Source organism: Abramis brama, assembly GCF_963993115.1.
Source record: "Abramis brama genome assembly, chromosome: 11".
Lineage (NCBI taxonomy): Eukaryota > Metazoa > Chordata > Actinopteri > Cypriniformes > Leuciscidae > Abramis > Abramis brama.
The window spans coordinates 10937157-10958191 of NC_139973.1; the positions used below are offsets into that span (position 1 = coordinate 10937157).

Here is a 21035-nt window from a genome sequence, read left to right on the forward strand (position 1 = left end):
ATTCTACTTTGTGTTTGTCACATCTTTTTCTTATGTTTTTATGCATACTATGAACACTGCAGTCATGTGCAACTCATAAACTTTGCCCAGTGTAACTGTGCTTAGTTACTCAGTAGCCTGTAATGAGTGTGCTTTACAAGTTACTTAGTTTGAGAGTATTCCACGTCATTTGAAATAGGACACACAAAAAAAAAACTATATATTGGATAAAATTTCACATACAACCAAATCGCAGGACCATAGTGACCTTTGATCTGAAGGATATCCTGTCTCTGCAAGAATGTTCGTGTGAGCATTTTGTATCAACTGGAGAGAGAGAGAGGAAGGGAAATAAAGTAGAAAGTAGAGGTGACAAAGACAAAGGTAAAAAGGGTTTATGTGGAAGATTAAGAGAAGAGCTTACTTTGTTTTCTCATATGTCTCTGTTTTCTCCCCTGTGAAGATTAAACCAAAGTAGGAAACTTGTTGAATTCCAGCGAGATGATGGTAAGTAACCATTTCAGGTTGTGATTATCACATGACCATGTAGTAACATGCTGTTCAACCAAATGCTGTTTGTAGACAATTTGTTAATACTAATGAATGCTTTAAATATCATGAAATGTAATTTTTGTAGCATTTATTACTCTTCGTTCATTTATAAATATCACATTATTATATAGATATTTCATAAAATTATTTATATAATGAATTTATACTGCAAAAATGCTTTTGTTCATTGTTAATTCAAGTTAATTCATAAGTCATTAATTATTGTTAAACATGCATTACTGTAAGTAGATAAGTATTGTTCATTAGTTCATGATGCCTAATACACTAGTTTATGTTACTGAATTGAACTTATAGTAGTATAAAAAATGTATAAAGGCTACTGGAATATTATTACCTCAAGAGATTTGAGCTCTTTTAAGTTTCACAACACAGATATTTGCTTATAAAAACCCTGTAAGTGTTTATAATAGTCACAACTGATTGCGAGCATTGATTTCAATTCTTGTACTGTGTAAATGAATGACTCTGTGAGTGTTTTAGGAAGGTTCAAGTGCAGAATCAGCACTAAGTGTAAGTGCGGACAGCATCAGAATCACTGATTTGACACAGGATGGAGACGTTCTGACGTTTGCCATTACTTCCCAGAAAGTAAGATGCGTAGTAAATACATAAAACCCGTTCTAAATATGTTTTGTGAAATGCTTAAATATCATTACTTAATTTTTCCCCCTCAGTTGAACAGCAGTGCAGGGGTGTGTGTTTTTCGGGCACATGAGGACTTTGAATGGCTTCAACAGAGTCTTTTCTCACAGGAAAATGTTCCTGGACTTCAGGGAATTATAGTGAGTGAATTCTCTTAACATTATTGGCACATTCCGTGTCAAATCAACCAAATTTTGAACTTCCTTGGCTAAATTTATTGATTTTGTTAATATTTTTTTTCTGAAGAGAGACAAACATTAATTGTGATGAAAGCCAAAGTATGAAATGCCATGAATGAATGTTTACTGAGTAATGAACTATTTTGTAGAGGAGGATTGAAATGACGATTTTCACCTGAGATTTGGAGTCAAATTACAAGGGGGAGAAAAATACTTTAGAAAGATGGATCTTTAAAGTCATTTTTGTCGGTTTTCATCACTATTTGCTAATAGTGCCATCTAATGCTAATTCTGAGTATAGGTTACAATTATTGGCATCCACTTGTCACTTTACTTTATGTTAGTCTTTCTTCAGAGAAGAAATGAACAAAATAAAACATTTGAGCCAGGGACCTCTATAGGCATTTTCTTATTCATTTTCACTCTAAAACCACAAGATCTATGAATGGGGAAACACTTACATGAGATGATTTTATGCCCACAGTTTCCACCTTTGCCCCCTAAAGCACTTCCATTGCAGTCAAACATGCAGACCAAAGCACTCAAACAACTTGGTATGTATTGTTTGAATATGCACAGGCAGTGTGTGTGTGTGTGTGTGTGTGTGTGTGTGTGTGTGTGTCAATGATTTGATATTTAGTTTCTTATGTAACACATTTTCTGTTGTTCTGTATGTGTTCAGGATTCCTGGCTCTAGGACAGGATTGGCAGGGTTATTGTAAGGCTTTGGAGTTTTATCTCCAGCAGGTGGCAACACACCCAACTCTCTGCAAGTGCAAAGCACTGGACAGCTTTCTTATTAACTCTGAGGTTTACTATAAAAACACACATATGCAAAGTGACTGATTTTTCATTAATTCAAATTCTGCATCACAGCCTGATCTATGATTGATTATACAATGCAACTAACCAGGGTAACGTGTCCTGTTGAGGTTTCCTGCTAAAACTGAAGGTAGTAGTTTTGTTTTAGAACATAGTAGCTGGTCATTATCTGATCAAGTGTCATTTATATGCTTGATTAGCTGTACTATCAGCTGGTGGAGACCTGGCTGAGCTGGTCACCCATATTGGAACAAATCAGCTACTATGCTCCAAAAAGCTGACCAGTTTAAGCTTGCATGATCTGGTTTGTTTTTCAGCTGCTCTTGACCAAGCTCAACCAGCTCCCTCAGCCACCTAAACCTTTTAGCTGCTGGAAACTAGCTATCATTGTTCAAAAACAACAGCTAACTTTTTTTTTTTACTGGATTCCCCAGCATGGAGAAGATCTTTGCTTGAAAGCTGTTTTTATTGTTTGACCATTTTGCTGTTTTTCTGTCATCACCTTAATCGGTTTTGAGGGAAAGATGACAAAATCTTTGTTGAGAATCTCACTTTTGTCATTGCATGTGTTGTTTGACTAGTCTCCTGGAAAACAGAGAGGCAGGAAAGGAATCTTTAATCGCCTTAGTCAGGCTGTGGAGGAGATGAGGAAGGAAAGTCATAAGGTATCTGTGTAAAAGTTTGTTGTTCATGTGAGTGATTTATGCAGTGTTCATCCCATCCACCGCTGGGAAAGTATTTTATACCAAACACAGCACTGTGTAGTGATATGATATATGACAATATAAACTTTATAGATATATGAATGTGATTTATATCATATGTAAAATGTAATATCCCCAGGATGTGGACAACTTCTTTCAGAACGAGAGAAATAAAAACACAACTATTGCCGCTTTGTCAAAGGTTGCCACAGAGGTACACTATTTAAGCTGTTTTTCAGTTTTTATCTGGCCAGTGCACTGTTAGTCATTTTATAATTCAATGTGCAATATTGTGTTCTTCTCTCAATAGAAATTAATCGATGTTGTGATGACAGAGCAAAGTAAGTCACTGCAAGAAGTTTTCACACATCATTTAGGAATGCAGTAGGCTTATATATCACTACATGTGTGTGTGTGTGTGTGTTTTACAGAGCTTGCTTTGGCCTGTGGACATTTCTCCACATCTCTTCATCTTTGTGTGAATCAGGACGATGCAGCTGCTGTAGCTTTCTCCAAGTTAGAATTTACTAAATAAAATGACCTTCTGTTTCTGCATTAATGTGCATGCTGAATAAAGAGAGTTTATGTGAATGTTGGTTATTATGAGAGGATAGTCAGTTTATTCAGATGTTGTGTTTCTTTAGGGTTTGTTTGAAGCTGTCTGATATTATTGAGGCAGTAAAGGTAAGTGCACTCTCTCATTCCTTTATTTATTTTTATAAAAATATTGAATACTAAAATTTGAATGTTTTTTTTTTTACCTCAGCAAAACTTTGAGAAAGTTGCCAGTAACAACCTAACCACTCTTGGTTTGGGTCTGGACCTGGAGTCTCGCTACCAAGAGGCAGAGAAAGTATGTTTTATAAAATGCCTAAGCATGACTTTGATTTTTATGCGTGATATTGCTTTTATACAATACATACAGAGACCTTTTAGATACAGTATTACCAGCGACGTTGTCTATTTTTGCTGTGCCACAAAAAACTAGTAAACTAAACTTACAAACTAGTAAGGCACCCAATAAGTTTATGTTTTGTTATTTTATTTTATTACTAGACTGTCTGGAAAATGCAGGCAAGTGCAGTGATACAGTGAAAAGTCTTTGTGCTGCTAGAGTCAATACTGTATCTCTGTATCTGATCTCCTAGTCTCAACCAATCAAATTTGAGGGCTGGAACTATTTGTTTAGAAAACCCATTTCAGTATTTAAACATAAGCCTCAAAACATTAATTCAGTCAGGTGTGTTCAAACTCCTGCATATATATTTTATGTTGAATGCAGGTTTGTATGAAATGTAATGAAATCTAACCCAAGACTGGTAGTAACTGTCTATTTCTACTTGTAACAGGAGATGCTCTTCAGAAGAACCTGTAAACTGATAGAGCTGGAAACTGTTAAGAAGAGTACAGAAAAAGCCAAGGCCAATAAGAGAGAAGTGGTATGTTTTTAATGTGTATCTTTCATGTATTCTCTGTCCACATACACACGTCCACACTGAAGTATTCACGTCATATATAACTGGTAAATTCAGATGAAGTCTTTCTGTGTCTAATACTGTAGATGGAAGAGTTTCAAAAAGCTGTTGAGAAAGAGTTCAACCTGATTTCATCTGTGGCTAAAGAAGAGGTAAATTCTGTGACTGATGTTAAACCCAAAGAAGATTATCTGCTAAATGTGTTACACTGGAAACATGACTGACATGACTTCTGATTCTTCATTTTAAAGTAGTCATTTTAATGTTGATTGCACATTGTACATTTATAGAGAGTATATATATTTATTGGACTAATGTGTGTGTCAGATTGAGCGCTTCCATAGCTCCCGAGTGAATGTGCTGAAGAACGTCCTGATTGGCTGGTGTGAACAGCAGCTCAACACAGCGAAGGAGTGCGCCGAACTCTACTCTCAGCATCTCGAAGCTTGCAGAAACATGTATTCAGAATGAATGAAACTAACAGGTGGTAGATCATAAGAATATTTCTGGTAATGTAATAAAACTGTTATGAGACTGCTAAAAATAGAAATGATATAATGAAATGATAAAAGTGCAATGTAAATTTGGTTTATTCTCATCTTTTTTTTAATCAACTGTCCTCTTTAATCTGATTGTAGCCTACATAATGTTTTCCAGCTTTTAACGCTGAAAAGTCATCTAACTTTAACTTCCAGTTCCACAACTCAAAGTTAGACTATAGATTCAGAAGTGAACTTTGTCCTATGTAAGCTTGCAGTAAAGCAATAAAACCCATGACTGTTTCTATTTTGCAAACATTGTCAATTCTGAGGTGATGGTTTAATAATACTGCACAAAAAGAAACTGAAGTCAGACAAACAGGCCTTCCTATAAAAGTGTAACATACAAAGTCGCTATCTATAGTAAGGTTCAAGAAACCTTTAAAAATATATGTATATAGTAAGGTAAATATAGGTAAAAGTAAAATACAGGCAATATTATATATATATATATATATATATATATATATATATATATATATATACTACATATGAGACACACACACAGCATATTTTAAACAGCTTATTCAAGAAGAAAACTTCTTGAGCAACATTTTCCCTTTGCAATGTTTATTTTGGCCAGTTTACAAGGGGTGAGGCTCTTTTTAAGGGTTTCTTTTGGGAACCTTAAGACTTCTTTGAAATTAAATGCCAGGCAAACATGATCCCATACTCAGAGGTGGAAGTAACGAATTACAACTACTCACGTTACTGTAATTAAGTAGTTTTTTTGGGTACTTGTACTTTTTTGAGTATATTTTTAAATCTGTAATTTTACTTGTACTTAAGTACATATTAAGCTAAGTAATCTACTTCGTTACTTGTAAAATCACATTTCGTTACTGAGTACAATTTGAATTGATATTCAAATCTTTGACCGGCATTTAGGTAGCCAATAAAAATATTCGATCGTAAACGGACCAATAAAACCCCTGATATTTGGACTGAATTAAAGCCGCCGCAGTCGCAGCCGGTTTTGAATAGCTGAAGGAGGCGAGGAGCTCAGAGTGATTAATGGCTGGACTGAACGTTTGGAGAAACAACAAACTACATAGTAGTATTGTCAAAATAACTATATTTTGATACATATCAATACTTAAATATCTGTCAGTCAATACTCATTTTCTGCAGTATAGGCCATACACCGATACGATACCAGCTGCGCGTTCGCATTCTCTCATCTCAACGACAGCGAATTTGACACCCGCCTCATCTCAGCGCGGGATTGCAGGTAGGCCTATTACGCATAATTTTATTAATACCTGCAAGTTTCTATGGCATTTTTTAATGGCAAATGTCACGAGTGCAATATTGTAACGCGAGGGCACATTCATGTAATCGCAGAAAACTGGACGCGAGCTCTCAAATATACGAATGAACTGGACTCGGATATTGAGTGTGCGCTCTCGGACTGTGTCATATCATGTGCAATCGCGAATCTCTCCAAGTGGTTCTCACTGCAGACTCAAATGACGTCCAGCTCCAATCTCTCCATGCTCTTGAATTAAACGCTGTCAAAAGTTATGAAAAATCTAGTCTTTTTTGCAAATTAAATTCAGTTTGAAATCAAGCTTCCTTGTGCTGTGTGTGAGCTATTGCAACAGTTAACGTTACCCTATTGTAAAGACAAATACACTGAGTGAGTAAATATTTAAGTTAGATTATTGTAATGGTTATTGATCAATGTTTAAATATGTAAACAAAAGCCTAAATTAAAATCTCACAGTATAAAGTGGACGTGTCTCTTCAGAAGACTTGAATTAAACTTTTCCATTCAAATAGATCACTGTTACAATGAGTGTTGTGTTTTTCGATGCTTGAAAATAATGATTGCCTTGACAAAATGGATGGACAAAAATGTATATATTAAAATATTTAGTATGTGGTAGTTTTCCCGATGGTATTAAAAATTATAGGCTAGGCCTACTGAATATTGACATATTTCAAGGTGTCATATTGAAGTTAGAAATTCCAGTATCATGACCACTAATGTCCTTCGACAATAAGGTTAAACATGTTAAAAGTAGCTATTTTCTACATAAATCTATGATTTGGTTGAATATTTATTGGTAATACATTAACTATCGCCAGCTAAAAAGTAACTAGTACTCTGAGTAGTTTTTGAGAAGAGTAATTTGTACTTTTACTTAAGTACTTTTTTGACACCAGTACTTTTACTTGTAATTGAGTATTGTTTCAGCAATGTAACGGTACTTGTACTTGAGTACAAATTTTCAGTACTCTTTCCACCTCTGCCCATACTTAATAATATATTTTATTCACAGGTTCAGCTTTTGCGATTTTATCCTCTTTAATCAGCATTAGTTCAAATGTAATGTCATCACCAATTGCTTGTGCTTTCCAGTAGGGATGTCCCGATACCACTTTTTGCAGAACGAGTCCGATACCGATACTGTAATTTTTGGTACTCGCCGATACCGATACCGTAACCGATACCTGAATTTTCACTGCATTTGTAATTTTTAAATGTATTAGTAGATAAACCAAAAGATTATAAATCATATTAGTTGGCTTAATTTGTTCATCAAATATATATATTTCTTTCAGTTATTTTCATGCTTAATTAAGCCTGCTAAAATGCATTGTATGAGCTTCTGTACTGTACTTCTGTACTGTCATTGTTCATTCTATTGCTCTATCATATTTTATCTTTCATTTAATAGCACAGCACATATTTAGAGCTGCTTCAGCAGGGCTCAGTGCTGAGGACTGGGTCAGCGGTTCAAATGTTTGTCAAAACCAGTGAAATATCAATTATTTAATCCAATTTTGAGACTACAACAAAAACTAGCAGCCTAATTAATGTGAATTTAAAACAAGTAAGCAGTCAGTAACAAAATAAAAACAATCAATCGAATTACAAATAGGATAAATATATACAATACAACAAAGAAAGGCTACAAATGAAATAAACAGTGTTTTTAGAGTTTTTTCAGGTAGATCTAACAGGTACAGACATTTGAATAAAGTAATCAAATGTGAAAAAAAGCATATTCATTACTGTATAAATTATATATAGATGGATATTTTTGTAAAGTTGAAAAGGGTAGCCTATTTAGTCAAGAGCAGTCAGTATTTCTTTGTCCTTTGTTTGATTAACATTAAAACACAGAAGCAGGTTTATCAAACTGCTGCCCCTTTAAGACCGAGCGCACCAGAGCTCATTTGAACATGCTACGTTCATTTGAGATATAACCGACTTTGTTTACTATAGGATACTCACCAAGACGGGCGTTATTACATAGTTGTGTGTGAATTCGTCCGTACAAGCGCAAGACGTGAAAGACAATTTAATTCAGCATTCGCGCGCTGAGACGCTGGTTTGTGAGGCGCGCGCTTCGGATGTTTGCGTTCATGAAACTTCTTAACCTGCACACGTCCTGTAATTATGTAGGGAACCACTCGTTATACTTCAGTCAGGTAACAGTTCATGTTTTACTTTACTTACATACGATTTAGTTTTCATCCAAATAACATGTGCTGAGTCGATCAGCAAAGAGCATTCAACAGAAGTGCGCTTCTCGCTCTCTCTCTGTCTCTCTCTCTCTCGTCAGTTAACGTCAATAATAAGCTAAAGCTACATGCCTCGTTTAATTTCGTTGCCATTGACATCCGACTGAACAAACTTTCCACTAATGTCTGTTTAAACTAAGGGATGTGCTCGACCAGCTCGTGCGTCTTTGACTCAGTTCACCTCGACAAAGCACTCGCGGCGGCCAGTTTCGTTTCGCAAAATGTACGTGGTATCGGTGCGTGGTATCGGCGAATTTTTATGAGTACGAGTACGAGTATATGAGGGCAGTATCGACCCGATACCCGATGCCAGTATCGGTATCGGGCCATCCCTACTTTCCAGTTAATTAGATTTTCCTCATAATCTACAAAGAAGCTATTTTCAATCCTTGGGAATTTATAAAAACCTCTCATTGTACTCAGGGCTGTGAACAAGAACAACATACATGATCTCCTGCTTGTAAAACATTGTCTTATATATTCCCTGAGAACTGGGTCCTGGTCTCCACACATCTGCACCCTGTATGTTTCCATCAGATCATTCAAAGGAAAATAGAATCGAAAGTTGCCATAGCGTGATTCGTCAATGTGGAATGCAGGTGATGCGGTGAATTTATGGAGGACTGACTCCTGTCTTTCTGTTTGTTCTTTGGATCTGTTTGGGAACACCTTCTCCAGATAACACTTCTCAGCTACTTGTATACTCTTGTTATCAATCTTCAGGCTCCACCACGAGAACTTATCATTACCGTGAGACTCCCAGATTTTGTGAAGACCATCTATGTCAGTAACATGAGTCACCTCTGAAATGTGAAATTCAGCGGGGGTTGGATAGTTTGGGATGCTTCTAATCAGGTAATCAAGTATTTTTAGTTCATAATTTCTTCCCAATTCTTTGAAGTCACACAGTATTTGTTCTACATTAGTATCATCCTGAAGTCTATTAATGGAGAGTTAATCGAAACAACACATCTGAAATATTCCATGTATTGGGTAAATAACTTTGGGTTAAATTATTGTGAGGATGGATATACAGGAATATAAATGCAGTGAAAGTGAAGTGAATAATGATATTATACTGGGGTGGATCAGCATAAGCAGAAAATCAATATGATGATGGATTTCCAATTGTACATGTACATACTGAAGCTATGGCTGAAATGGAATTGACTCAGTGACTAACTTATTATCCAATTTAATACTCATTTATGTATTACACATTCATTTCTTATCTAAAAATATATTTCTGCCTATTTTCAGTTGCAAAGTTCAAAACATTACCAAATTTCAGAATTCACGCATCTCTTAATTTAGTAACTGAATAAAATTGAATGCTGTTCAAGAAAATATTTACACACACACACAAAAAAACCCAACACATACACAATTGTTGTTAATAGGCTCATTTCGTTCATAAAATCTAAAATTTATTGGAATGAAAGACATTCTCTTTGAGCACATCCCAGCATTAAGATAACATGTACAATCAAGTCAACGACAACATTTCCGTAAACAAGAAAGCCATGGAGGGGACAAAAAAAGATAATTTAGTAGTTCAATGTCAAGCTGGGAAATTTCTTCATTCTTCAACATTCCAAATATGAGTTTACATTCTGAATTAAATATCGACATTCTCCTATCATCTGAAGGCAAAGTACAGCTGTAGCCCATTCATATTAACAGCCAGTGGCTTACTGTACCTGCTCAACTAATTTTTATTAAAATACATTTATATAAAAAAAGAAAATTCTTTACTTAAAATAATTGTATCACACTGTTATACTCTATATAATAATTCCATTTAAAATATAAAATCATATCAGTATATATCTACACAAAGTGCAACTGTAAATAAAGTGTTATTTCAATGAGGTTAAAAACACAAACATATTTTTACCTCTTTCAGTGCAGAAACTACTGTGGGAGTTTTAAAAGTGTGGGGAGGTAGTCTAAGGAGATGGCTTATTACTGGGACTTGTGACCAGAAAGGGTCTTCAAATGAAAGCCTGAAAAGTCCAGTTTACCCTCAACCCTGGTGCCTCAAATGACTGGTGAGCTAAAAGCCATTTAGATGGTGCATCGAACCGAAATTTCAACCAGTCATTTCAGACTTTGAAATGGTGGTAAAAACACTTAGAATAGAGTTCATACTTATCCATCAGTGTCCCTGGTGACCTAACCACATAGAAGCCTTTTATTGCTCAATATTAACACGTTTCAATACAACACACTCAATAAAAATAGACAAGTCTGTCTACTGGATAAGGATTAATTTGGTTCATGGCCATGTTGGTCTAATGTAACTGATGGCTATTTATACTGGCACAAAAATAGATCAAACTGAGGTTATTATTCTGATCGGCCATTTGGCTTAAACACACATACTTATTGTGTATGTTTAGACGATGAACAAAGCACACATATACAGTAATATCTACAGCAAGTATTATACTTCAAATGAGAACATTTAAACAACTCTATTATTCAGAAATGAGAACCAGACAATTACAAAAAAGTTAAATAAAAATACATGTACACTACAGCACAGCACAGAGACCTATATGTCTGCTAAAACTCAGCTAAAACTTAAAAAGAACCTGAATTTGGTAGGAGAATATGTTGCACATATGCACATACACACACTGACACACCAATATATCTCACACAGCTATACATAAACAGTGTGAGAAACAGTGGAAAGGAGTGAACTAATATCTGTGTGTTTTTAGCACATGGCCGCTTCTCTAAGTCAGCTGAATTTCAAACAACTGACGCCAAGAATGTAATTTCTTCTTTCTGTGGGGTTACTTCACGGAACCTCCTGTGTCAAGAGAAAAAACACACAGATAAAGAAAGATAAAATCACCAAACAAAACTTTTTAGCAGTTTAAAACCTAGTTTGTTATCTAACAATCATCTGGTCATATTGTGCCCTTTTAAAGTTCTAAAGTGGGTCTATTAGAATAGGTTTTCATGCTTAAATGTTCACATATTTTATATTATTGCAGCACCTCTCTTTCCTGTCTGTCAGTAACACTTTGTTTAGTTCTGGTCTCTATGAAGCCCCTCCTTCTGAAAAGCACAATGTGCCCTGATTGGTCAGTTGGACCAGTGTGTTGTGATTGGTCAACTGCTTCAAGCACGTTTTGGAAATGTCATGCCTCTTACCATAACCACGTTAGATCCGGGGTGGAAAAAAACAACTCTGGGATATGGCGACAACACACTACTAAGGCAACTAACCCAGGCCTCGCCCCTTTTTTGCATATGCCTTAGGGGGGAATTTTTTTAATGAAAAATCAAGACTCAAGGAGTTTCAGGGAGTTCAGAAACAGTGCTCACTGATACAGAGAATAACTCTATTTTGAGTGGCCTTTGTGCTTTGTAACATTGGAAACCTTTTTTTCATGCTCAAAAAGCAACATTACACACTAAAGTTGAAAATGTAAAAAAGCATAATAGGTCCCCTTTAACATAGAAAAGTATTAGACACTAGGGTAAGAAAGGAAATTCAAGGAGCCAACACTTAAAAGGATGGAAAGAGAGAGTCCTTGCCTTTTTATGTGTGCTTGAACGCTGTGTGTCCTTGTGATTGGAATTGAGGGATTTCCATACAGTGGTTTTAGACATTTCATCAGATATGTTAATATCAGAGGGATCGTTCCTGGACAACAGGTGGACACAGTCGAGGAGAGGAGGGGTGAGGGCAGGAGAAGGGGACAAACGGAAAGGTGAGTGTTAGTAAGTACACATTCACAGATACACAGTGGACATTGTGGTGTCTAAGCTTATTTTGTGAGTCTGACTGTTGGACGGGGCCAAAGGGTTTGCGGGAAGCCACAGTGTTTGCATAGAGCTTCTGATAGCAGTGTGGTACCTGGGGTCTGGTGTTTTAGGTGAGTGTAGAGGTTTGCTCTCCAATGGGATCTGCACTGTGTCTTTGTCTTCTGATTTCTCAGAGTCATCCACCAGCATCTCCTGTGATTCCTGCTACTCATAAACACATACATACAGCCTCCTTCATTGTATTACATGTGACAAACCACAATGCAAGGTTGGGTTGATGTATTCTTTTTCAGTTTACATGCATAAATAGCCTGATTTGTTTGAAAGATCATGTTAGGGTTGTTCAGGGTGGAGTCCTGGGTACTGCTAATTTAATAGTTTAATAATTTAATAGTATGCGGAACTGTAAATAAGTGAAAAATAAACATTTCAAATAATAGTGCTTCATGATTTTTTTTTAAATATATTTAATTTTATTATGTTGCATTGTTAATCCAAAATGGTGAAAAAATTTGGCTCAAAAATGAGTCAAGAAGGGAAAAAATTGATAGCCATAACTACTTGGTTCATTTGTTATGCCTGAAAAGGAAAGTTTTATTGAGCACATTGCATTGTGAGATTTGGTATTATGTTGTATATTGCTAGCCTGGCAAGCCAGACCTACATCAAGATGTTAGGTCTGGCAACTCACCATAGACACGGCTCAATCCGAGGGGAGGGATAAATGGCTGTCTTTCAAATTCCCTCTGCACGCAATAGGACAGCGCTTCAACCAACCAGAGCGTTATCCCAACAGCGGAGCTAGCGTTAGTTGATAGATTCAACTTTTGAATCTGGCCGGCAAAACTACAAACACATCTTCCTTTTTAAAGAATGACTTAAGTGCCGTTCTTTGCTCTTTTCTCAAAGAAAAACTTAACTCCAAGTCCTCCAGAGTCGCGGCCAAAGCCGATTCGAAAGACTGTTCACCAGCAGCAGCCATTCTTTGTTTTCAAGTAGCAGGGAACCGTCGCAACTCTGTCGTCATTATGTTAAGCCCGCCCCGCCTACTCTATACACGATGTGATTGGCCTGACCCAATTTAGGTTTTTACAGCTCCGAAAGTCAACGGAGAGTTGCTAGACTACCCTGACTGCAAAATACATTTTGCTGCCGCTAGGGTGCGTCTAGATTTCTAGGCTAGTATATTGCATCTTTTTGGCAAATGCTACGTTTTCTTAGCCTGGTAATACCAAACTCTGTTACTTCGCTTTGCTTCGTAGACAGAGTCTGGCATGGCATAATTGAAAAGCGTTTTCTTTCTCGCGGGGGGGGGGGCGCTTGTCTGAAGTTTAAAATCATTGGTTACCCGTAAGCCAATCACATAACGTTTGGTTATGGCGTGTGTTATGTGCATGCTCAGCCGCATCTAACTTCCACTGTAAACACATGTATGATGCGAAAACAAAACCATCGAGCGAAATACCGGAGTGAACATGGCTGTGAACGACTTTTGAAGATTATGTGAAGTAAATCTACGCATCCACGGTACAATCAGCGTCTACGTCACGGCTCTCAGCCCGCCCTCTGTTCGTTGATTGGCCGGCTGTTTTCAGGCCGGAGGAAAACGGAAAGCTCTGACGCTGTCTCAGACTGAGTACAGAAGCGAAATGAAATTGAGCGGAAGTACGAAGTCTGACGTAGTCAGGCTAACGTTTTCTGCCCATAAAGAAATTTACAACATTGCACATTATACATACTGCATATAGAAAGTAGTGTTTCTTTTACTACTTGGTGTATGTCCTTTTACCTGGATGGATTTAAAAACATTGATTGTTTGGATACCTTTTATTAAACTCTGAATATGATTCACAAACCTCCTCTGCCTTTTTGGAATCATCATCCAGCTTCTTCTTCTTACTCTCAGGCATCAGATCATCAAGGTAACTAAGCTCCCGATTGGAAAAAAAACAGTCCAGCAGCTTACGGATGAACACTAATGCCAGCACCTGCAGGAAATAAACACACTTATGCCACTGTTATACTATATTACACCTATAATCAAAATTTATACTAAATCAACTAATTATCACTGTTCCTATGGCTAAAACAGTTGAGCATTGCACTATTAACACAGTCATGGGTTTGATTCCCAAGCAATGTATGAACTAATAAAATGTATTGTATACTTCGAATGCTTTGGATAAAAGTACCAGTCAAATATATAAATGTAAACTAATACACATAATGATTATTTCACACCAGTGTTCACTAGAAATGTACAAAAAAGCAATGTTTTATTCTAGTATTGAATTGTTAAGGAAGTTTTAACACCCCTAACATTAAAAGTATGTACTTTGTTTTGGGTCGTACCATCATAGGGAAGACGATTGCGGCAGGGGAGGTTTTGATGACCCAGAGCAGCACAAGGCAGGTAAGTTGGGTTAGAGTAAACAGGTGGACTTTCCTCAGAGGAACGTGACGTAGATAAATAAAGTCTGGCTGGTGCTTCGCTGGCATGCCAAACAACTTCAGACGGTCAAAGAACTGAGCAAGACAGGACAGAGAAAGATGACAGGTAACTGACATGTCACTGTATACACACCTATGTTTAGTGTCAGATGAATGTCTCTACCTGAATGCCTTTCAGAGATGAGGCGCCCATATAAAGAAAAACACCGTAGAGAACTGGCATGGGAATGAACTGTAAAACAAAAAACAGTCCTTTAAGATATTTTGTTATCTAATGCAATGACATTAAGTATGCCTCATTTAAGTAGGCCACATATTATATGTAACTACAGATTTTGTGCGATTACCTGTAATGCCCCAGTCATGAACACAGAGCAGCCCATCAGTAGAAAAATGACCAGACCAGTCAGCCTTTGCTCTCTAATTCCCAGAAATCGAGGTTGCTCTCCAGGGGCGGAGCTTTCAGACTCCAGCTTCAGGCTGTTGACGTGGGAAATTGACAGGACGGTTGCTGCGACAAACCAGGGCAACCCCATTATAGAACATACAGCTAGCATCACTCCAACCATCAGAAGATCCAAATGGTACCCGCAGCCTTTCTGTGTGGAGGAAATAGAGCACATACTGATCACACACACATATGATCAGCAGAGACACACACAAATCCTCTGTAAAGGCTACTTTAAAAAATATACATACTAGAAGTTTGTGCTCCTTGCGGTTTATTATGACGGCGGTGATCTGTTGGTCCATGAAGATGAGGATGGTGCAGAGAAGAGCTGGTATTGACGCAGCCAACACAGTCCACCATGGGTTTCGCCCAATGGGGTTAATTAGCCAACCCCGGTCATCACGTGTGGGCTGTAAACACAAGGAGAAATTTAACAAAATAGCACGGTAATCATACTTTCTCCATAGTATTACTGATCCTTTTTTATGTGAGGCAAACTTAAAAAAAAAAAGCTTGACTGTGAATTAGAGTTTCATATATCTTTGCTAGTATTACCTTAAGAAACTAACACATTTTCAGCAGCCATTTCTTCCTTCTTTATTGTCCAGTGTCACATGATCCTTACAAAATCATTTTAAAATGCTGATTTGTCACAAAGTAGTTGTTACGATTCCTGTTTTAGGACTCTTATTTTGATATGTATTTTCTACTCCCATTGTTTCTGCGTTTGCCTGGTTTCTTTAGCTCCCTGGTTTGTTTCCTTGGTTATCCTTGTTTGTTGCTATAGTGATTAATTACCATAACCTGTCCCTTGTTAGCCCCTTGATATCTTCTATCTATAGTGCATGGAGTTTCCTATGTTCTTTGTCTGGTGTTGTCCTTTGTGGATGTATTGTGTGCTTAGTTTTCAGTTCTGTTTCTGCCTGCCTTTTCCCCTGTGTTTGGATGTACTCAATGTTTTGCCTATGCTTTGATTAACTTTTGTTATTTTGTTAATAAACTTATAATACTTCATTTGGATCCTATGCTGCATTCAAGCCATGTTGTAAATACCGTAAATAAAGCTCTGTATACTTTTGAATCACTCGCATGGAACTTTGATGTCATGATAGGTCCAAATCGTAGCTCTCAGAAAATTATGAGTTTACACGTTGTAATTATAAGTTTTTTACAGTTGAGAATTGTTATGGCAATTTCGACATGGCATAAAATAATATTTTCTCTCCATCTTCTCTGAAACATCACAAGTTACAGTAGAAGTATTTACTGTCAATTGTTTAATAAAAGTATTTATATGTTAAAAAAGATATTATTCATATCCTAAAAAAATCTTACTGGCCCTAAACAATAGCATAAATTGATATTACGCTATTAAATTGAGATGCTAAATTGTCCGTAGGTGTGAATGCGTGTGTGTGAGAGTCCCAAGCCATGTTGGGCAAAGACCTGGCAACCTACCCCAATTCAATCTAAATTGAGGAATATGTGTTAACTATGAATCAGTCCAGCTCAATTGTTCATATAAATCACTGTCTATACACAGCACATGTATCTGGATTAGCCTGGGGTATAAACTCAATTCCAAGACTCAGCATTGTCTTATCATCTAATCTGTCACTGCAGGGGTGCCACTCTAATCTAATCATATGAACAAATGCTCCTGGAAACAAGACATGAACAAATTGCACTAAAACAGAACTGTGTGGATTATGACTGAACAGAAAATAACTGACTGAAGACTGAAGCAGTGCATTCATGACTGTAAGGTAAGCTTTGAATGAAAAAGCTTCCAAAACAGTGCTGTTAGAAAGAACTTAGAGAGCTCAAAGCATTCAGGAGAGCTTTTCCTCTTTACTGCCCCGCACAGATGTTTCCTTTTGGGTACCAATTAAATCGGGTACCAATGGGTAACAATTTGATTAGCAGCTATTTTGGTTTATTTGTCCAATTATATTTGATCATATATTGAAAATGTGAGATTTTAATTATGATAGAACAGGCTTCATATATAAATATATAAACAAATGAGCAAAAGTTATAGTAAAAATTATATGGTAAAGTTATGTTTCAGTTTTTCGTTTAATTTAATGATTAAATTATTCAATGACCACTTTTTATTGTGATTGGCTTGGCATTTTATTTATTTTTTATTAGGATTAAAATAAATATACCTGAAATATGTATGGATATATTGTGTGGAATATTATAAACACATTACTTCAATCCAGTATATACATTTTATTTCTGAAATAGTAATAACTGCAAAGATTTTCAAGTAAAAGGGATGCTGATCATGATACTGAGGAGGACATTTTGGAAATTATATTAAAAGTCCTTCCTGAAGAGCATGGATATTCCACCAGGGGGCAGAAGACATGTACTGTCCTACACAGTATACCAGTATTTTTAATCAAAGTATTTAAAGCCTTACAGCGTTATAGGGCAAAATATGCAAACACCAGTGTGTGTGTTTGTGTGCACATTTGATTATTGATTCCTACCTTGAATTTGTCGGGCACTTGTAATTTTTGGGATGGAACTCCAATGATATAATCAATCAGGACCATGAAAACAATGGTGAGGAACACAGCAAAATCACTGATCACTGACCGTACCTATATCACAAAAACAAATGAATACACACTTTGCATTTATTGTATACAAAATCACACAAGTGTATGCAAAAACATATGCAACAACAGTATTTTAGCCTCACCCGTGTTGGGAAGTATCTGCTAGTCTTGAACTGTTTCAGGAAGCTAGACAGGAAAACGGTACCGAAAAACAAGATGGCTGACCAGAAGAGAACATCAGGGGTGTAGGGACCATGGTGTCCACACGTCGATCCAATAAACTGTCCCTGGAGATCTAAACACTCCTACTCACAAACACACACAAAGTTTGGCTCATATTTAACTGAACTGGCAGCTCAGACGCTGACTCAGTTGTGAAAATAGGATTAGCACTAAATGCGATCTGTGTGAGACTACACTGTGAAATAACATTGCACTGCAGTAATGGGATGAGAATTGAATAACAGGACTCCTCCAACTGTATAATGTGTGTCATAAGGTGTTCTTTTCATGTAAGATGATGTACATGACAATGTGAGGCTGTTGAGAAGTTAAAAGTGAGATAAATCACATTTAAAGGAATCATTTGTCTTATTAATATTTACACTCAAAGACATACACAGGGTATGTTCAAAATCACCTAGTCTAGTCTAGACTCTAGTCATATCAGTGGTCTAACCAAAAGCGGTTGCTTTTGCATGATGATGCATCCACACCAGTAGATGCCAGTAAAAGTAAGTCTTAGACTGTTGTTGTATCAGCCAGCTAAACAAAAAATGACATAGTGTACTTTTAAGGAAAGACCATGTAAGAATGTTTTAGTTTTCAGTAGTTTGACTAGACTGTGTGTAAGGATTGTGGGAGGTTGAAGTACCGTTACAGTGAGGTTGCTCCATGGCACTGCAGAGGCTGTGACGTTCCTCTGATTCCACAGTTCTAGTGTTTTATTACTGGGATTATCAGGCTCTGCACACCTACAGCTGATGGCATACAATGTGTTAAAATGTGTGTTCACAAACAGTTATTCCAGTCTTAATTTCTCACTGATGTCTAGAAGAATAACTTATTCTCCTTAATTACTTATTAATTATTAACATCTAAGAACACAAAATTAGAAACCCAAGATATTTCCTGAGATCCAACTTGCGTAGGTGTCTGTATATATGAGTTTATATACTTACTAGGCCAGTGTTAGTTTGTCCAGATTGCCATGTCTGTTGATCGGGTACAGTTCTCCAAGATGGAAAAGTTTCTCCAGTGCTTCGTAAATAAAGATAAGGCAGATGAGCGAAGCAAAAGCTTCCTCTGTAAAACGTGTGATGTAACAGACCAAGGAGCTGGCATCCGTTGCAACAAGAATCAGACACAAGAAAGCTGTCCACAGACCAATACAAGTACGCAGGGACAGGTACGAGAGGTCGAAGTCTCTACAGGGACAGAAACAGGCAGGACAGAGACAATAGAGAGGGTTAAGATCTGATTGTCTATGATATATTTATGGCACAATATTAGGAGTGAGGCTAAATGAATAAATGAATACTAAATTGATATAGAAGATATATTGTAAATATATATTCTACATGGGCTAAAATAATAATAATCATAATAATAATCATTATTATTATATAATTTAAGAATTATTAATTCATTTGTATATAATAAATAATACATAATATATATAATATAGAAATTATTTTAACAAATGTATTAAAATCACAATAACCTGGGTAGGAAAGTGGGTAAGAAAGTGAATGATTAGTTAATAATTAAATATGGATATTATTAATACTTGGTCTGGTCTGTACTGACTTGCAGAACTTGAAGAGAATCTTTTCAAACACAAGGACGGGTCCAGTGCTTCCCAGTATAGTTAGAGGCTGCCCAGCAAACAGAGAGTATGCTACTCCAGTCATAGACGCTCCTAACAGAGACTCAATCGCACTCTGACACACACACACACACATACACATGACTGCTGTGTTTTGCATTATAAACATATTTTTACATGACTTTGCCTAATAGACCACACAGAAACAAAACGTTTTAAATGCGTATTTTCGTACTTACAATGCGTCCCTCTGTAGCCTCTCCCAGAAGCCCTCCAAACGTGATAACAGGTGACATGCAGGCACAGTACAGAAACAGAAAAGAAGCTACACACTGCAAACTCAGACCATCTTTATAATCACTCAGATAAAATGGAGCTTTTCTCTTCACATCCAGAATCAGTCCTCCAAACAGCCTACAGAGAGAGTAAAGAGAAGGAGAGAAATATATATTTCCACAAATTTCTATTGTTTCCATACTGAACCAGTAAAAATTCTATCCATTAAATATGCTTTTGTTAATTCAATATGTTTATAAAGCTTTTTCTCCTCATATGGACTGTTGGCAGCTCCCAGCAATGTAGATGATTTCTGGTTTTAATATCCTGGTGAGGATATCTGGTTCCCAAAATGTAGGCCTAGTTAAAACCTGACCCACACACCTTCCAGTTCTCTGTAGTTCTGGTCCATGGTGTTCCCCATGCGGCTCTTCCTCAACAGGAACCACTGTTCCGTTCGGCACTCCCGGCATCTTTCTTTTCTCCTATTCCGAAAGAGAAATAGATAGATTACAACAGCTAATCAATCACTTAAGCCTCACTTTAAAAAGTGTGTTTTTCCATACCTGTGATGGGACACTTTTAGGAGGTTCTATGCGTATAGAAGGGTCCCATTCTCCTGGAGGCAAAACTGTCACTTGATCCAGAAACTCATCAATACCAGCCAACAAATCATTCCTGTCCTTGGCCTTGTATGCAACATCATGGAAAATCTAAATGATAGAAGAAAGAAAATGTATTAAATTGAAAAGAAGAATTTAGAAGTTTTAATTTAATCTACAAATGGTATTTCTGAAACCGTAAGGACTGGGGTTAATGCATTAATATCCAATGAGAAAATGCTATGATACTGATACACTGTATGTCTAGTTCTGCATTGACCTCATCGGTCATGATGGTGGCCATAGAGCGACCGATCTCATGGTACTGCTGGGCTTTTCCATCTGGACCAAGCAAAATGAACAAGAATCTGCAGAGTAAAGAATGATTTTGATCATTCTGTTACAGTGGATTTATCAGCTCCATGCATGCATTTGCAAACAAACAGTTTATACCTAGTGGGAATGGGAACTTCAGTGAGCCCTGTGAGCAGTACAGCAGGAGACAGGCGAACAAATGCAACGATGGATCTCTCTAAAAAGTCCAGCTCTCCAACCAGCACATTAGAAGCTTCAGCCCCAGTTGGGATCTTTTTCATGAAATGTGTGTCAACCTACGGAAAG

General features: G+C 36.8%; 3 protein-coding genes across 7 annotated transcripts in view; 2 read left to right on the forward strand and 1 right to left on the reverse strand.

Annotated features, from left to right (window-relative positions):
- The first annotated feature begins 299 nt into the window (after positions 1-299).
- Positions 300-5156, forward strand: LOC311092595 (sorting nexin-5). Of its 2 annotated transcripts, XM_084129420.1 has the most exons (15): positions 300-363; positions 443-486; positions 1033-1140; positions 1227-1334; positions 1858-1927; positions 2056-2183; positions 2777-2860; positions 3039-3113; positions 3210-3240; positions 3331-3415; positions 3544-3583; positions 3666-3752; positions 4249-4338; positions 4461-4526; positions 4702-5156. In XM_084129420.1, the coding sequence occupies exons 2-15, from the start codon at positions 481-483 to the stop codon at positions 4843-4845; spliced, it is 1122 nt and encodes a 373-aa protein (XP_083985546.1). In that variant the 5' UTR covers positions 300-363; positions 443-480; the 3' UTR covers positions 4846-5156. The 2 variants fall into 2 exon arrangements, with proteins under 2 accessions (XP_083985546.1, XP_083985545.1); XM_084129419.1 differs by having other exon boundaries at positions 351-486.
- Positions 5157-9834: 4678 nt separating this feature from the next.
- The window catches only part of slc4a8 (solute carrier family 4 member 8), a 28259-nt gene continuing 17058 nt past the window's right edge, over positions 9835-21035 (reverse strand). Inside the window, exons 8-25 of one of the 2 annotated variants that reach the window (XM_084129155.1) lie at positions 20868-21025; positions 20695-20782; positions 20379-20525; positions 20197-20297; positions 19776-19950; positions 19518-19651; positions 18890-19135; positions 18583-18688; positions 17852-18013; positions 17637-17750; positions 15384-15545; positions 15032-15283; positions 14848-14916; positions 14586-14759; positions 14090-14221; positions 12325-12437; positions 12003-12111; positions 9835-11268 (exon numbers count right to left, since the gene is read on the reverse strand). In XM_084129155.1, coding sequence (XP_083985281.1) covers positions 11257-11268; positions 12003-12111; positions 12325-12437; positions 14090-14221; positions 14586-14759; positions 14848-14916; positions 15032-15283; positions 15384-15545; positions 17637-17750; positions 17852-18013; positions 18583-18688; positions 18890-19135; positions 19518-19651; positions 19776-19950; positions 20197-20297; positions 20379-20525; positions 20695-20782; positions 20868-21025 — 2454 coding nt within the window. In that variant the 3' untranslated portion in view covers positions 9835-11256. The remainder of the gene's footprint in view (positions 11269-12002; positions 12112-12324; positions 12438-14089; positions 14222-14585; positions 14760-14847; positions 14917-15031; positions 15284-15383; positions 15546-17636; positions 17751-17851; positions 18014-18582; positions 18689-18889; positions 19136-19517; positions 19652-19775; positions 19951-20196; positions 20298-20378; positions 20526-20694; positions 20783-20867; positions 21026-21035) is intronic. The other variant, XM_084129156.1, reaches the window with a different exon arrangement.
- ttll3 (tubulin tyrosine ligase-like family, member 3) overlaps positions 16782-21035 on the forward strand; it is a 34748-nt gene continuing 30494 nt past the window's right edge. For 2 of the 3 annotated variants that reach the window (XM_084129168.1, XM_084129171.1), the window contains exon 1: positions 16782-16901. The gene's annotated coding sequence lies outside the window, so the exon portion shown is untranslated. The remainder of the gene's footprint in view (positions 16902-21035) is intronic. The other variant, XM_084129172.1, reaches the window with a different exon arrangement.

Excerpts from the sequence above, each read along its gene's own strand:
- LOC311092595 (XM_084129420.1), top strand. Across the intron at positions 3,416-3,543 it reads GCTGCTGTAGCTTTCTCCAA|GGTTTGTTTGAAGCTGTCTG; the intron begins GTTAGAATTTAC and ends GTGTTTCTTTAG. Across the intron at positions 4,527-4,701 it reads CATCTGTGGCTAAAGAAGAG|ATTGAGCGCTTCCATAGCTC; the intron begins GTAAATTCTGTG and ends TGTGTGTGTCAG.